Below are 18,096 nucleotides of genomic sequence, written 5' to 3' on the forward strand. Positions count from 1 at the left end.
TGGAGGGTCCCACCGAACCAGCCTCAAGACTGTTGTGAAAAAAATTATCATTGAAAGTAAAAGGCCAAAGTGAAATTCTATATACTAAGTCGACAAAGCGGTCTCAGTTCAAGCCTATTTTTGAAAAACCATAATTTCGCACACTATCCATATCTCACGTCTTCAAAGCTACTAATTTCGGTCAGATAGTAGATCATCCTTAGGTATCTATAAGCGAAGAGGAAGACAATAAATATCTCACTTCCTGGCAGATTAAAACTGTGTGCCCGACCGAGACTCGAACTCGGGACCTTTGCCTTTCGTGGGCAAGTGCTCTACCAACTGAGCTACCCAAGCACGACTCACGACCCGTCCTCACAGATCTGCTTCTGCCAGTACCTCGTCTCTTACCTTCCAAATTTTACAGAAGCTCTCCTGCGAACCTTGCAGAACTGCACTCCTGAAAGAAAGGATATTGCGAAGACATGGCTTAGCCACAGCCTGGGAGTTGTTTCCAGAATGAGATTTTCACTCTGCAGCGGAGTGTGCGCTGAAATGAAACTTCCTGGCAGATTAAAACTGTGTGCCGGAGCGAGACTCGAACTCGGGACGTTTGCCTATCGCGGGCAAGTGCTCTACAACTTCTGTAAAGTTTGGAAGGTAGGAGACGAAGTACTGGCAGAAGTAGAGTTGTGAGGACGGGTCGTGAGTCGTGCTTGGATAGCCCGCGAAAGGCAAAGGTCCCGAGTTTGAGTCTCGGTCCGGCAGACAGTTTTTATCTGCCAGTAACTTTCATATCAGCGCACACTCCGCTGCAGAGTGAAAATCTCATTCTGGAAATAGTTATCTCAATTATCCCAAAAGAAAATAATCATAATATATCAGTAAATCATTCGTCAGATAAGTCATACTTACAAAAAAAGTCATTACAGAAAATGCGGCATGGTTTGTGGTAAATAGTTTTTACGGCTTGTAGACACTGTGATATTACGAAGTTCTTCATTGCATGTAGATTCCTATGAAAAATCTGTTGTTTAGTCAAAACTGTTTGTCTTCATTAAGAGACAGTCTACTGTTGTACCTAATTAAGATTTTTAACAAATATTTAAAAGCTGTAAATCGTAGCATCATTAAAACTATGTACGATCGTATTTATCGACGTTGACCACAGGCCAGGAAAAATAGATATTACCTGAATCGTGGTCTGATTGAGAACTACTATGCCCGCTGTGTAATCTGCGCTGTACTGTGAAGCTTCTGCCATAATCGCTCTCTCTTGCTGTCACAATCTAAACACAGTCAAATGCAAACGTAAAGTGTGGGTAAAATAAAACGACTGGAAAATGTACTGCCTGATAAAGTGAAGTGCCAAGGAGGAGAGGAGAAACTGGAATGAACCCTCGCGGGCTGAGACAGTTTGTGATTTTATGTTAGTGATCACAAAACCTACACAAATTTATGAAGAACTTGACAGTATGATCCCACTTGTTAGGTTGATTTTGCCCTGACGCATGCACTGGGGCTAGAACGTCATCGTAGAAGAATCGCAGAGAACGTCGACGTCCAGAACCACCTGTCGGAGAAACGGGACACGGTCTTTGCACGCGCGACGACGGGAAAGCGCAGCCGGAAGACGCCGCCCATGACTTGCGCTGGCAGTGTTTTGGCGCCCGGTTTGAGAGTCCTGACTTCGATTCCCCGTCTGTGTTGACTCATCGGATTCGTTCACCTGCGGCCGTCGATGCCTTAGTACCGCCTACGCTGATTCCCATGGCTTGCTAAGTTGAACTGCCGAGTCTCCGTCAATGATGTCATTAGCAAAATATATTTCGACTGCTTCTCTGACAGAGTGCCAGTACGTGGAGGTTTTTTGGCTCTCCGTAGTATTAAAAGAACGGCACCCGTGGCCTAGGGGTAGCGTCTTTGATTAGCAATCAAAAGACCTCGGTCCCGGTTCCGAACCCCGCCACCGCTCTCACCTTAGTTCTCCAGCAGCCTCACAGGGAAGTTTCATGATAACATTGCTCAATGACACTGATGAAATCCTTGATGAGTGAAGTCCTTGGAGTGGGCGCAAAATTTAGTTCCTTTGCCAGCATTAATTTCACAGCGTCACTCAGTGTCTTATCAGCGTAAATAAACACAGTGCTTCCGCATAGATTATCTTCTTGCGATGAGAGGCGTGTAAGGCTATTGAGCTCTGAAGCTTGTCGCGCCACAATCTGGTGCCGCGTCCCGTCCGAAAGCGACCACGTAACACCGTTCACCCACTCTCAGGAACCCGCTGACAGACGCGACGATATAGATTAAGTGAAAGCAAGCTCCTGGAGACCAATTCTCGTCTTGTCTGACTTCTTGTTTAATCCTCTTGGTGGCCTGTAATGGGTAAACTTGACAAATGTCAATATGGTTTACCGGCCCAGATATCTCAATAAAAATGTGAGAGCGCTCAACATTCTGGTTCTCTTGTTGCGAAGTTTGTCGAACTCACGCATTCCGTTGACTATCTTCTCCCCCCTAGAGCTGGTACCGGCGTACCGATTTACAAACACTCTAAGTCCGCCAAGAGGATTATACAGTGAGCCAGCATGGCACTGGTGAGAGAAATAAAGTTATACGTGGTCGATTTCGGACTGGACGCGGCGCTTCAAACTTTCAAGTTCCATCGTTTCATACGCTACTCATCGGAAGAAGGTCAACTATACAGAGGCACTGTGATTAATTACACAGATAAACTACTGAGTGACGCTGCGATAACACAGTTTGGAAAAGGACTAGATTTTGCCACAACTCCAATAACTTTATCAGTGCCACTGAGCAAGGTGTCTTGAAATTTCCCAGTGAGACTGCTGAAGAAATAAGGCTAGACACTTGCAGGGTCATAACTAGGATGCCCGCACCCAAACAGAACATCACCAATGAGGAAAGGAAAGAGCTCTGTTCGTTAATATACTTAAACAGTAATTTTACCAGCTGCCAGGGGAAAGGCTACAGTTCGTTTGTCTGCATCATCTTGCTTTGACAAGATGACCGATTTACTTCAGGATTCATTGTGTCGCCGTCTCCAAAAGGACCTGCCGGATGCAGTACAACGGAAGACATCTCCCCTACTCAAAACCAGCCCGTTGTCGAACATATGAAAATGAGCTTAGGAGTATAAGGGCCACTTCCACCACGCGTGCAAAAGATACACAAGGACGGAGATCCTTTTAGCCCATTGTGACTAATATGGGAGCCTCAACATGTTACCTAGTAGAACATATGGCTTCTCTTTTGAGGAATTTGCTAGGAAAATATGAACACCAAATTCGAAACTCAGAATAATTTGTACAGCGACTGCAGAATTCGCGTTTCTAAGCAACTCATACAGGGTGCTTCAAAAATGACCGGTATATTTGAAACGGCAATAAAAACTAAACGAGCAGCGATAGAAATACACCGTTTGTTGCAATATGCTTGGGACAACAGTACATTTTCAGGCAGACAAACTTTCGAAATTACAGTAGTTACAATTGTCAACAACAGATGGCGCTGCAAGTGATGTGAAAGATATAGAAGACAACGCAGACTGTGGGTGCGCCATTCTGCACGTCGTCTTTCTGCTGTAAGCGTGTGCTGTTCACAACGTGCAAGTGTGCTGTGGACAACATGATTTATTCCTTAGAACAGAGGATTTTTCTGGTGTTGGAATTCCACCGCCTAGAACACAGTGTTGTTGCAACAAGACGAAGTTTTCAACGGAGGCTTAATGTAACCAAAGGACCGAAAAGCGATACAATAAAGGATCTGTTTGAAAAATTTCAACGGACTGGGAACGTGACGGATTAACTTGCTGGAAAGGTAGGGCGACCGCGTGCGGCAACCACAGAGGGCAACGCGCAGCTAATGCAGCAGGTGATCCAACAGCGGCCTCGGGTTTCCGTTCGCCGTGTTGCAGCTGCGGTTCAAATGACGCCAACGTCCACGTATCGTCTCATGCGCCAGAGTTTACACCTCTATCCATACAAAATTCAAAAGCGGCAAACCCTCAGCGCCGCTACCATTGCTGCACGAGAGACATTCGCTAACGATATAGTGCACAGGATTGATGACGGCTATATGCATGTGGGCAGCATTTTGTTTACTGACGAAGCTTATTTTTACCTGGACGGCTTCGTCAATAAACAGAACTGGCGCCTATGGGGAACCTAAAAGCCCCATGTTGCAGTCCCATCGTCCCTGCATCCTCAAAAAGTACTGGTCTGGGCCGCCATTTCTTCCAAAGGAATCATTGACCCATTTTTCAGATCCGAAACGATTACTGCATCACGCTATCTCTACATTCCTCGTGAATTTGTGGCGGTACAAACTGCCTTAGACGACACTGCGAACACCTCGTGGTTTATGCAAGATGGTGCCCGGCCACATCGCACTGCCGACGTCTTTAATTTCCTGAATGAATATTTCTATGATCGTGTGATTGCTTTGGGCTATCCGAAACATACAGGAGGCGGAGTGGATTGGCCTCCCTATTCGCCACATATGAACCCCTGTGACTTCTTTCTGTGGGGACACTTGAAAGACTAGGTGTACCGCCAGAATCCAGAAACAATTGAACAGCTGAAGCAGTACATCTCATCTGCATGTGAAGCCATTCCGCCAGACACGTTGTCAAAGGTTTCGGGTAATTTCATTCAGAGACTACGCCATATTATTGCTACGCATGGTGGATATGTGGAAAATATTGTACTATAGAGTTTCCCAGACCGCAGCGCCATCTGTTGTTGACAATTGTAACTACTGTAATTTCGAAAGTTTGTCTGCCTGAAAATGTACTGTTGTCCCAAGCATATTGCAACAAACGGTGTATTTCTATCGCTGCTCGTTTAGTTTGTGTTGTCGTTTCAAATATACCGGTCATTTTTGAAACACCCTGTACAAATATACGTTAAAAGTTTGCTACTTTCAACTAACGGAGTGAAAACAGACTATCAAAATTATATTGCTACAAACTCCGAAACGTCCTTTTACATGTCAGAAAAATGTTGTCCCATATAACGGTTCCACGAGTGGGTTTCGAACTTGGGACCTTTAGTATGACGATCTGACACACCACCAACTCACCAACCTGAGATCTTGACATTCACACCTCACATAAATGCTTTTGCTACACTCCTTTATTGTATCGCTTTTCGGTCCTTTGGTTACATTAAGCCTCCGTTGAAAACTTCGTCTTGTTGCAACAACACTGTGTTCTAGGCGGTGGAATTCCAACACCAGAAAAATCCTCTGTTCTAAGGAATAAATCATGTTGTCCACAGCATACTTGCACGTTGTGAACAGCACACGCTTACAGCAGAAAGACGACGTACAGAATGGCGCACCCACAGACTGCGTTGTCTTCTATATCTTTCACATCACTTGCAGCGCCATCTGTTGTTGACAATTGTAACTACTGTAATTTCGAAAGTTTGTCTGCCTGAAAATGTACTGTTGTCCCAAGCATATTGCAACAAACGGTGTATTTCTATCGCTGCTCGTTTAGTTTGCATTGCCGTTTCAAATATACCGGTCATTTTTGAAACACCCTGTATATTGCCGTGTGGCGAGGGCCTCCCGTCGGGTAGACCGTTCGCCTGGTGCAAGCCTTTCGAGCTGACGCCACTTCGGCGACTTACGCGTCGATGGGGATGAAAGAATGATGATAAGGATAACACAAAAGCCAGTACCTGTGCGGAGAAAATCGCAGACGCAGCCGGGAATCGAACCTGGGCCGTTAGGTATGACATTCCATCTCGCTGACCACTCAGCCACCAGGGGCGGACACTAATTTATTAATGGGTTTCGATGTGGTCTGTTTGCTCACACGAGTACCTCTGGTGGATTCACTGTAACTCATAGGAGCTTAGCTGGGAGGAGGACGTATTTTCAAAGATGTGCGTATCTCGACTTAATTTTTATTTAACGATCAACATTTTGAACAAAATGACGGTGTTGCTGTGTGTAGTCCTTTGTATCTCATAGTAGCTGATTCCTTTTTGGAGGACTTCGAGGACGAAGCTCTGAAGTTGGCGGTTTTGAGACAAATATTTCTGGGCGACACATTTATAGCAGGGCCCCCGTGGAACAGCACCTCTTCATTGCTGGCACACCTGAACTCCCTCCATCCGAGCTATACTTCAACAGGGGAGAAAAGTGGAGACTTCTTTTTCTATGTCCTGGACCTTTGAAAAGTAGGTTAGTTGAGTCACAGTGCGTTCCGTTAACCAACTCACACTGAACTGTATCGTCGAAGCTACGAGTTTCTATCATCCATCCCACACAGTTGTTTATTACGGGTCTAGTTCATAGGGACTAGAGTTATCTCAGATCCAGCGACCTTGTCAGCAGGACTTAGCCATCTTCGCTCTGTGTTTACCCAGAACGGGTACTTTGAAAAGCTGACTCGGAATACATTTCAACCATCACATACTAAAACTAAAAAAAAAAAAAAAAAAAAAAAAAAAAAAAAAAAAAAAACGGGAGTTGTTTTCCTACCTTATGTTGGTTGCGTGTCCTTGAAGAGCTACAGGTTATTCAAGAAACATCATATAAAATCTCCTCCTCTCTGCAGCGAGCGTGAAAGCGATTCTGGGTTCTGTTATAGACAATCCACTTCGAAGGAGATCCTACAGCGACCATATGTGCACTATTGAAGATAGACGCGATGAATATAGACATCACACTAGAGTAGGTCAGCTAAAAGAGATGGTTGTTACTGAACACTGTCTTGACACGAGACATACCATCAGCTACGGAGAGACGAAGACTACTTTGCCCACGTACTGCGACTCCCTCATCAAAGAATTAGTCGAAATAAGTGTAAGTGATGACCTGATTAACAAGAGACACGGGGTTTCAACTTAGAAGGGCGGCGTTAGAGGCACTAAGGCACCGTCTGCCGCAGACGAACGAATCCACTGAATCAGCAGAGAAGGGGAATCGAAGTCAAGAGACTTAAATCGGGCACCAAAGCTCTGCCCGCGCGCTATGGTGTCCGACATCAGACCGCGCTTTTCCCGCGTCACGCATCCAAAGACCGTGGTCCGTTCCTTCGGCATGAGGCTCTGGATGTCTATGCCCCTCAGATTCGTCATGACGGCGTGACAGTGCCACATCATGATGTCTGCGCTTCTTTAGCGAGCCAGCACTTATATAGGCGAGCCACTGCACCAACACGTCAGTAAGCACCTGAAGATAACGAGGAGCTGTCTCAATGAAATACTGTGCAGCTTTCACTACATTATCCGACGCGACGCCCTTTACCACTAGAGTAGTTATTTCGTCGGCAAAGACTTAAACAGCTCACGAGTGTTAATATTTGGTTTTCGTATGGCCTAATTGGTTTAAGTGACCGTCTCCGATAATTGGAGATTCAGGTTCTAATCCTGTTCTGGCACAAACTTTCTTCTGTCACGACATATTCATGTCTACAATAACAAACTTTATTTGCATAAGTTAATCATAGCCTCACAATTGAAGTAGAAATGTCGCACAAATTTTGCAGTTATCATGGTATTGCAATTATACAAGCAGCCAAAAGTGTAAAATAACTGTAGTTTGTCACTGATCAACAACTATTCTGTTCGATACTAGTTCCATTTCGTATCCCGTAAACTTGTTATCCACGGGTATTTTTATAATAGTGGCCCCACATGTAACACTTCTACGCGAATTTTTCCTGGAAGTTTGAGAATGTCAAATTTTTTATTCTGTCTTATCCTTTTTGATGGTATTTCCTAGTCGTTGCATAACGCCGTGAACTTATCAAGACAGTACAGAAAAAAAGCTGCAGTGTTTCTGTTGATAACATTACTGTAGCGATAACGTCATTCGGCAGAAAGTTTCATGGATTTCCGAAGAAGACACTGAAGGTGTTCCTAAGATTGCATCGGATGAAGTACCAACTTTCTTCAGTGAGTATATGATAAATAGACACAGTGTTAAGACCATTACCGAGTAACAATTTAGAACATAGTAGGAGCTATTTGACATGTCACTGGTATTCTACACTTACTTTCTCTTTATATTGTTGTCACGTTTACCTTAGTTTTACGTGAAGTATTGACACTGCTGCCTCGCTTTTAGGTTTGCTGTTCTGTGTTACTGAATTGAAATAATGGCTTCACAGCAGTTCAGCTGACGCTATTATATAGCTACATTTACTGCTTCCTCAGGATGTTCACTGCATCCAGGAACAATTCCCAGCTGCCACGCGAACGTTCATCACTGCTAATGACATGAAATATTTTGTGTCTGAGAGACGTGCTATGTGCGCCAACGTTTTGGAGGTGTGATGATTTCAAAAATTTCTACTCAGCGAATACATACATACATTCCACGTGATAGAAAACTCTGCAAACGCCATCGACAAACGAAACAGGATGTTTTTACGAGCTATGAAATTCTAACTACAACTACGAAATTGCCAGAGTTGTGCAGGAACAGTGTTGCGGGCAGTGCTTCGATCTAGTCCAGCGAGGAGAAAATAAATAAATACAAGCTCGGATTGTAAGCAATGGGGACGAAATCAAATGAAACCTTTCCGTATGGACAGATCCTGGTGTTAGCGTTACGTGGTTTAAAGGAATAATCGAAAACGGTGATCTGAAACATCGCTCCTAAGGAACAAAAGTCCATTGAGTCAAAAACTTCGTCACGTTGTTCGTGTGTGCTAGACGAGGAAGCGAGTCGTCACGATTTGTTGAGGTATAAAATGGACGGTTCAAACTCAACAGCTACGAAGTTCTTACCATCTGTGCCACCATGAAAGATAACATATTGCAAATGATCGTGCACGTTTATGAATGACTGCTATTTTCGAATAAGGCCATAATGTTCTAACATTGAGTTTTATAGCTACTTCGTACATACGTTCAGTAGTAAAATAATCTCAGGAAAGTCAACAAAAGGTGATCCGTTCAATGTTACCTGGCACCACAGTAATCTGCCGTGAAAGATGCGCGAAATTTAATTATAGTCGAGAATTACATGTCGGTAGTTCTTCCTCCTCTGTGTCATTTATTATTCACATGCTCACTCAAATTCTGCTTACATAAAAAATAGACGCCGGCTGAAGAAATATGTATTAGTTCTCACAGTGGCTTAGTTCCGCTATCCAAATTTACCGTTTACGTTAGATAACACCCGAAACATCCATGCCCTGCACGTCACCATTTGGTTAATAGCGTAGGCTACTTCGTACGGGTAGAAATCCACTTTTCAGTCCAACTGCGAATGTTTATGGCAAGAGCGATTGATTTCACGCCCGTTCCACCACTGCGCTTCATCTTGCTCGTTTCCCGGTGTTTGCACGTGTTGCTGACTGGTACTGTCCCTCTGGTACGTGACTTTTATCTCACTTTTCTTTATCTTCTACTGGAACTGTGTACTCAACAATATCGTCCGATTAAATTTCTTCAAAATTCACGGTTTCAGGTCGAAATGAAAGCAATTTGTAAGCTGCACTGTTGGTATCTGATCCCAGAACACTTCTTTCTGTAACCAGGTTTCCTCCAAGAAATTGCAAAAATATATTCGCTCTTTTGAAGACAATGCTAAAATCCAACATCTAGATAGACGAAGATGCTTTAGGTGGGCGGTGCATTTGGTAGGTACCAGAGATGTACTGAAAGAATCAGTAATGCCGAGTAAAATCCTTATTCACCCACAAAATCGCTCTTCATAACACTTTATGCGTTCCTGTGTAAGTTCATCTTTAATTTCGGCTGATAGAGACACCGCACGATTACGTGAAGTGTGCAGCATTTCGACGTCGGTTTGCCTAAATTTCTAGACTTGTTACATTAATTTGAAACATTTTAAAGCTACTGTAGAGCCCAGGTGCAGGATACATTTAAATATTGAGAGACAGTGCCGTTTTTGTGCTGCTTTATTAACATAACATTCACACAGTTACACATGTCTACTGTCCTTCGATTCATGGGTGACAGGTTTTTTTGAAGATATCAATGATGTATATGTGGATATCAGTCACACGGACTAATAATAAAGGTATGCCATAGTGAAGGTTGACCAAAATGAAAATAGCCAGGAAGTAAAAAATCAAACACCATTCTTAAAACTATACAACAGTTATTCAATGATGAGGATTTTCTTATTCACTCCGGCGTATGTTTAGAGAGTTTAGCGAGTTTATGTACTCGACAAGGCTGAACCAAACTTCGTCTGAACAAGTAAAAACTGGAGTACGACTGTTCCGATACGATTTCGTCCGGAAACCATCTGCAGAGCGGAATGACAGAAGGCTGCTGGGAAAAAATTAAATCGTATGAAACAGAAATACTGAAGGTATGGAGAAACGAATTATTTTGTTGGTACCCATTTCATTCATTAAATTCCCACATTTAGAACAAAGAGATTTGTCACTCTGTCAAACGTTCTTGTAGGCTATCCTTCACATAACATCTCCATGTGGTCGATCTCGTTCATAAAAATCTCTTTGCCGTTTGGATATTTTTCGAGACTGACTACTTTTTTGTCCATCTTGTTTAAATGTTGTGCTAATTCGGAAATTCACAGCAAGTGTACGTGCACTTTTACATTTAAAAATATTGAAAGTCCACGTTAAATAGTTAGAATCCAATGTAACAGCACGTTTTTACTTTGACTATGCTATGAAGACAAACATTCAGTTTGAGTAATTGCCTGCATTATCAAATACAGGAGCTTTTTGTGACAGGACAACTTATTATTTATTAATAAATGAACAGTCATGGACATAATGATTTACGTAGTAGATAAGATTTAATACTAAACGGTTATTTTCTTGGCTAGACTGTCAGAAAGGAAAGATATTACCAATTAGCTCGCCTAGTACTGGCATAATGAATGATTTTTCACTCATCAAATCCCAGAGGTTGTACATTATTGCGACGTATCTAAAATGTGCCAAAGATACTATGATACCTTATCATCTACGTGAGGGAAACTGCAAGTAAAATTATTATATATACAGTAGTTTATCTCACTGAAACGGAACGTTTTTAATAAATAAAACTGTTGGCCCCCACCTGCATAAATCCAAAAATCTAGTTAACAACACAAGCTTTCGGTATATTCTTTGAACTGTGTTGTCATATCTTATGTACATGACATCTGCTATGTTTTTGTTTGTGAGATTCAATTTTAGATGAGGTTCGCATGTTTGTTTACCATGTAACATTTAGTTCTTGTGTGGTGGCTTAAATCTTTGGTTTTCTAAACCTACGGATGTCTAGCATGGTATTACGATCCGTTGAGTTGTATGATGGTTTAGATCGTGTCATATATTAGACACATATAAGTCTCATTTAGATGGCAAGCGTACTCAAGATCGCTATAATGCCGTTGTGCTTTGACCAATGACATCCGACACTGGTCTGTAGGACGAATGTACCAGGAAGTCAAGGTTGGATCAGAAGGTGATAGTTTGGTTGTGTGTGTTTATATTCGAACTACCTATTTTATCATTATGATGACAAATCCTACATAACTATGAGGTAACCCTTGGGTGCATAAATAAGTAAACAAGATGAATAAGGTTTTATTTTTACATTGCGCGTTCTCAAAGGTATTTCAAAAATACGTTTTTGAACAGGTTCCTTGCACGAAAACAAGAAAAAGATTCATGCAAACATATGTTCCGAAAATTCTTCGTTTTCGCTTTATTAATGGAAGTTAGGGTCCAGCGGTTTTCCAGGTACACCCCACCAACTTCATCTATCCACGTAAGTTGTGTTCCCCGGGAGACTTGGTTGCATTCATCATTCGCTTGAAAACGAGTCGATTATGTACGTGTACTACAAGTAGGGTGTTAACTGAATGTGCTGGTTCAAACATGGCAGGATATTCATATCGTTAGCTGGCAGGCATGATTTTTAGCACTAGAAGATGTGATGCTGCTAAAATAAAGGAATACGTGACTTCTACATGATGGAGCTCCAACATACTTCAGACTGTCAGAGATGCACTGACTGTTTTCTAACAGCACAGACGGATAGGTATAAGGGGACCTGTTCCATAGCCTGAACGTATCTCTAACGTCAGTCCGTTGGATTACTATCTCTGTGGGCCCCTTACAAAACATATATGCAGCAGACCAACCCGGAAGCAGAAACTGTTCGCTGGCGTGTCAAGGAAGCCTACAAAACGAATCGTAGCTGTCAGGTAATATTTGAAAGGATGCGACAATCCTCTTTATATGCAAGAGGAAGACATTAAGAGCGTTTAATGCAAACTTTCATTTGTTACTCGAACACATAGGGTTTCCGTATACATGTTTATATGAACTTCTGTCCTTGTTTTGGTGTGAGGAAGCTGTTCCCAAAGTTTTTGTGCGATACATGCATGTAATACGCTACAAGATTCCCGTCGGAGACTAGTGCAATATCTAAAACATGTTTACGGAATTTACTTCGGAGTTTTGATTGTTATAACGAAAAATGTGTTAGATATGGCAAAGTACGTTAAATATGACTAACATAGACATCCAAACTATTCTACAAATCAGTCTCTCGCCACAGTCTTTCCTTAGCATTCACAGTCGTTGGCTTCGCCTTCTCTACCAAACTATCATCTTCCAACCAAATCTAGACACCGGACCACGCTGCGGATCTGTGTCACCGGAACCATGTCCACATTTAGGGGGGTAGGATGTCAAACGGGCCGACTTGGAGCAATAGGGTCACCACAGGACATTTTAATTTCTACTGCCAATACTTTTACAAATAAATTCATAAAACTTTGTCACCATGAGCAGGAAGGATTGAGGACACACACTCATCGCAGTGGAAGTAGCAAAATACCTTTTTTACAAGTGAAATTTCATCATTTTTTTCACTTATTACTGGCTGCATTTGTTGCTATAGGTACACTTTTATTCCTAAGTAAGGGAGATTCTTCTATGAATTTTTCATAGGATACAAACAGTAGTTACAGGTGTATGAAACTCTAGAAATCTATTAAAAAACTGTGGAAAAATTTAGATAATTAACTATAAAACTTTAATTTTGACTTAACACGAAGTTTAAAATGTAACAGTCATTTTTTTATAAATTAAATAACTTCTATAGTTTCATACACCTGTAACTATGGTTTGTATGCTGTGAAAAAGTCATCGGAAATACGGAAGTGTCCGATCCCGCCCGTCTGCTTTGACCCATGACGTCACAAATATGACGGAAACGACTATAAACCACGATTACTATGTAGCACATATAAAGTCTGTACGTACACATTATGAGGACGAAAATACATCGAAGAAAAACACACACACACTTTCCACAACAAGCCTAACGACACTAGCGGGACAAACGCGGGAAATGGGGTGTTTTTGGTTGGGGGTAAACTAAATATAAACAAATTTAGACACCCTCCCACACACAAAACCACACAAAATGACGAAAAACACCGACATCACAAACTCCCCAATTACCACTAAACACAATATCATCTGGAATCGGACACTTCCTTTCGTCTATATAGCTCAACGGCAGCATCCGATCCCATAAATTAGAATCAAACACTTCCCTTGGCTTATACAGCTCAAAAACATCTCCCGATACCAATACCAACATACACAGCCACACACTGGGATCGAACACTTCCTTTGACCTGCGCAGTGTTAATTGTATCCGTTATATCCATTCCTGAACAAAAACAACAGCCAATTAATTTTATTAAAATTACTGTATGATGTGCAGCGAACAACACTAAATTAACCTTCACACAAAATCGTTAACTCACTGAAACGAATTCCACTACAAACACAGCCAACACTCTAACAATTCTTAATAATGAGCAAAAGCAAACTGAACCCATCACGCCATACAAACGAAAACCCTGAACATACCACCAGAGAACACAACAAACCACAACACGACGACATCTACAAACACACCACACTCACAAACCGCGCCATCATGACGTCACACAAGACGAACAATTCTTGATAATGGGCAAAAGCAAACTGAACCCATTACACCACACAAACGAAAACCCTGAACATACCACCAGAGAACACAACAAACCACAACACAACGACATCTACAAACACACCACACTCACAAACCGCGCCATCATGACGTCACACAAGACGAACAATTCTTGATAATGGGCAAAAGCAAACTGAACCCATTACACCACACAAACGAAAACTCTAAACATACCACCAGAGAGCACAACAAACCACAACACGATGACATCTACAAACACGCCACACTCACAAACCACGCTGTCATGACGTTACAGACGACGAAGAATTCTTGATAATGAGCAAAAGCAAACTGAACCTATTACACCACACAAAAGAAAACCCTGAACGTACCACAAGAGAGCACAATAAACCACAACACGACGACATATACAAACACGCCACACTCACAAACCGCGCTGTCATGACGTCTCACACGACGAACAATTCTTGATAATGGGCAAAAGCAAACTGAACCCATTACACCACACAAACGAAAACCCTGAGCATACCACCAGAGAGCACAAGAAACCACAAAACGACGACATCTACAAACACGCCAGACTCACAAACCGCGCTGTCATGACGTCACACACGACGAACAATTCTTGATGATGGGATAAAGCAAACTGAACCCATTACACCACACAAACGAAAACCCTTAAGATACCACCAGAGAGCACAACAAACCACAACACGATGACATCTACAAACACACCACACTCACAAACAGTACCGTCATGACGTCACACACAACACCACCCTTACGTCACGGGTCAAAGCCGACAATTGGGATCGGACGCTTCTGTCGACCCAAGTCCGTCATTGAAGAATCTCTCTTAGTTAGGAAGAAGAATGTACCTATAGCAACAAATGCAGCCAGCAGTAAGTGAAAAAATGATGAAATTTCACATGTAAAAAAAAAGTGCTTTGTTACGTTTTTGAAGGAATACTCTCTTTCAAATGCTGAAAGTGGCAGGGGTAAAATACAGGGAGCGAAAGGCTATTTACAATTTGTACAGAAAGCAGATGGCAGTTATAAGAGTCGAGGGACATGAAAGGGAAGCAGTGGTTGGGAAGGGAGTGAGACAGGGTTGCAACCTATCCCCAATGTTATTCAATCTGTATATTGAGCAAGCAATAAAGGAAACGAAAGAAAAGTTCGGAGTAGGTATTAAAATCCATGAAGAAAAAATAAAAACTGTGAGGTTCGCCGATGACATTGTAATTCTGTCAGAGACAGCAAAGGACTTTGAAGAGCAGTTGAACGGAATGGACAGTGTCTTGAAAGGAGGGTATAAGATGAACATCAACAAAAGCAAAACGACGATAATGGAATGTAGTCGAATTAAGTCGGGTGATGCTGAGGGAATTAGATTAGGAAATGAGACACTTAAAGTAGTAAAGGAGTTTTCCTATTTGGGGAGCAAAATAACTGATGATGGTCGAAGTAGAGAGGATATAAAATGTAGACTGGCAATGGCAAGGAAAGCGTTTCTTAAGAAGAGAAATTTGTTAACATTGAGTATTGATTTAAGTGTCAGGAAGTCCTTTCTGAAAGTATTTGTATGGAGTGTAGCCATGTATGGAAGTGAAACGTGGACGATAAATAGTTTAAACAAGAAGACAATAGAAGCTTTCGAAATGTGGTGTTACAGAATAATGCTGAAGATCAGAGGGGTTGATCACATAACGAATGAGGAGGTATTGAATAGAATTGGGGAGAAAAGGAGCTTGTGACACAACTTGACTAGATGAAGGGATCGGTTGGTAGGACATGTTCTGAGGCATCGAGGGATCACCAATTTAGTATTGGAGGGCAGCGTTGAGGGTAAAAATCGTAGAGGGAGACCAAGAGATGAATGCACTAAGCAGATTCAGAAGGATGTAGGTTGCAGTAGGTACTGGGAGATGAAGAAGCTTGCTGAGGATAGAGTAGCATGGAGAGCTGCATCAAACCAGTCTCAGGACTGAAGACCACAACAACAACAACATTTTTCAGCTTCCACTGCTACGAGTATGAATCCTGAATCCTTCCTGGTCATGCTGTTAAAGTTTTATCAATGTATTTGTAAAAGTATAGACAGTGGAAATTAAAATGGGCTGTGGTGCCTCTCCTGCTCCAAGTCGGCCCGTTTGACGTCCTACTCCCCTTTAGGGAGATGGAGTGGGGGGGGGGGGGGTTATCACATTGTAGCCACAGCAGCCAGTATCTCGATCGAGAGAGGAGTTTTGACATCCAGCGGTGTTAACTTTCACCTAGCTATTGCCACGTCCAACTGGAGTGAAATTTGCGACTTACGATGCGCTGCGTCTTGTCGGGGGCGATGGCGGTGATCTCGAAGGAGCGCGGCGGCGGCGGGCCTCGGTCCTTGAGCCTGGCCGAGATGAGGCCGGGCACCCTGGTCACCAGCGACAGGCGCCGGGACAGGCGACGCCCCAGCCGCGACGCCGAGCGCCGCGGCGACCGGTCCGTGGCGTCCGCCATGGCGACGGCGGCGACGCTCGAGCTGGCCTCGCTTCACTGTGCACTTCACTTTCACCAGGCGCTGCGGTGCCGCTCTGCCGCGATCACTGATTCACCAGCATCCAACAGGTATCGACGAAAACAGAGGTATGACGGCCTTTCAGTAGTTACCGCCTCACTTTAGCCCAAATGGTATCACACCTTCTCTAGATTTCTCCAGTGTCATCAAAATACCTACAGATTTTGTTACACTACCACAGTCCCTCACCTGAGAGTGCCAATGTTTTGTCACCAAACGGTGTTCATTATCCCTTGAATGTGAACCAGAAACAATTTCAGAAAAAAACCTATTATCAATCTCTTCTCTATCCCTTAAGCAAGTGCAGGAGACAATTGCGAACTACTCGCAGTGACAGCATTCTTTCTCCAATCAACACGTACCGCAATGTAGACTCCTCACAGTTTCAATCAAATAATCACGAAAGTCACTGCCTGTCACTTGTGGCGCAGCAGGTTGAGCCAGAGCACACCCGAGAAGAATGTTTCCACGTCCACAGCAGCGATGTGCAGTTTCACTTTCATGGCAATAAGAACCACTCTAAAGCTCTGCTGGCTTTCAATGCAGCACACAAACTGTACACCCGCTGCAGATCGGGCCAGTGATACAGCGAGTCGTCACAAGAAGCACCACGACATACACATTGAGATCGTACTCGTAAAAAGCACTGACGCGCAAAACTCGCGTCTTTTAATTACACATGTCAACCAACGGTGGTGCCTCAGAAGGCAGCATACTGATAAAAATCCGGCGTCCTCTGCTGGGAGAGTCACACGGAGCTCGCTCTGTCGATAATTGCGCGAACACTCGACTAACAGGTGTACCGCACGGAACGGACCGAGAACGAACATCCGCGAACGCGTCACATACGTTCCGAAGGACCCGTCGGCACAAGCGGCGTGTGCCCACCGAAGACCCGTCGCAAGACCGCGGACCTGTCACTCGTCTGCAGACACGGAGCGTCGCCGGCCGGTGCAAACGTCGCGTCGCGCGCGGCGTGTAAACAAACACTGCGTGCTGGCAGAGGCTGGCCCAGGAGCTGCGCGGCTCGGCGCGACTGCGTCTGCGCAGTGACTGAGCGCCGCCGGCGGCCCGCCGGCCCGAGCGCCGACCGGCCGTGTGACGTCACAGCAGGTAACAGTACTGCCCGCGCAAGTAGCTCAGGTCAGTGTAAACACGCGCGGCGTGGGGGCGGGTCCACGCAGAGTCAGGAGGAGGGTTTAATGTCGCGTTGCTGACGTCAGTAGGATGGACCATAAACTCTGTCTGGGGAAGAAAATCCTCCGTGCTCTTTCACGCCGCTATCGACAGGGGATCTCAGGTTGATTCCGTATTTCTGGATTTCCGGAAAGCTATTGACACCGTTCCTCACAAGCGACTTCTAATCAAGCTGCGGGCCTATGGTGTATCGTCTCAGTTGTGCGACTGGATTCGTGATATCCTGTCAGGAAGGTCGCAGTTCGTAGTAATAGACGGCAAATCATCGAGTAAAACTGAAGTGATATCAGGTGTTCCCCAGGGGAGCGTCCTGGGACCTCTGCTGTTCCTGATCTATATAAATGACCTGGGTGACAATCTGAGCAGTTCTCTTAGGCTGTTCGC

At 43.7% G+C, this 18,096-nt stretch overlaps 1 protein-coding gene across 1 annotated transcript in view; it reads right to left on the minus strand.

Moving 5' to 3' along the window:
* LOC126335266 (uncharacterized) overlaps positions 1–17,566 on the minus strand; it is a 1,744,002-nt gene extending 1,726,436 nt beyond the window's left edge. Inside the window, exon 1 of the mRNA XM_049998313.1 lies at positions 16,272–17,566. Within this exon, the coding sequence (XP_049854270.1) occupies positions 16,272–16,457 (186 nt within the window). The 5' untranslated portion in view covers positions 16,458–17,566. The remainder of the gene's footprint in view (positions 1–16,271) is intronic.
* Positions 17,567–18,096: the final 530 nt, after the last annotated feature.

This window comes from Schistocerca gregaria, chromosome 2, assembly GCF_023897955.1.
Source record: "Schistocerca gregaria isolate iqSchGreg1 chromosome 2, iqSchGreg1.2, whole genome shotgun sequence".
NCBI lineage: Eukaryota > Metazoa > Arthropoda > Insecta > Orthoptera > Acrididae > Schistocerca > Schistocerca gregaria.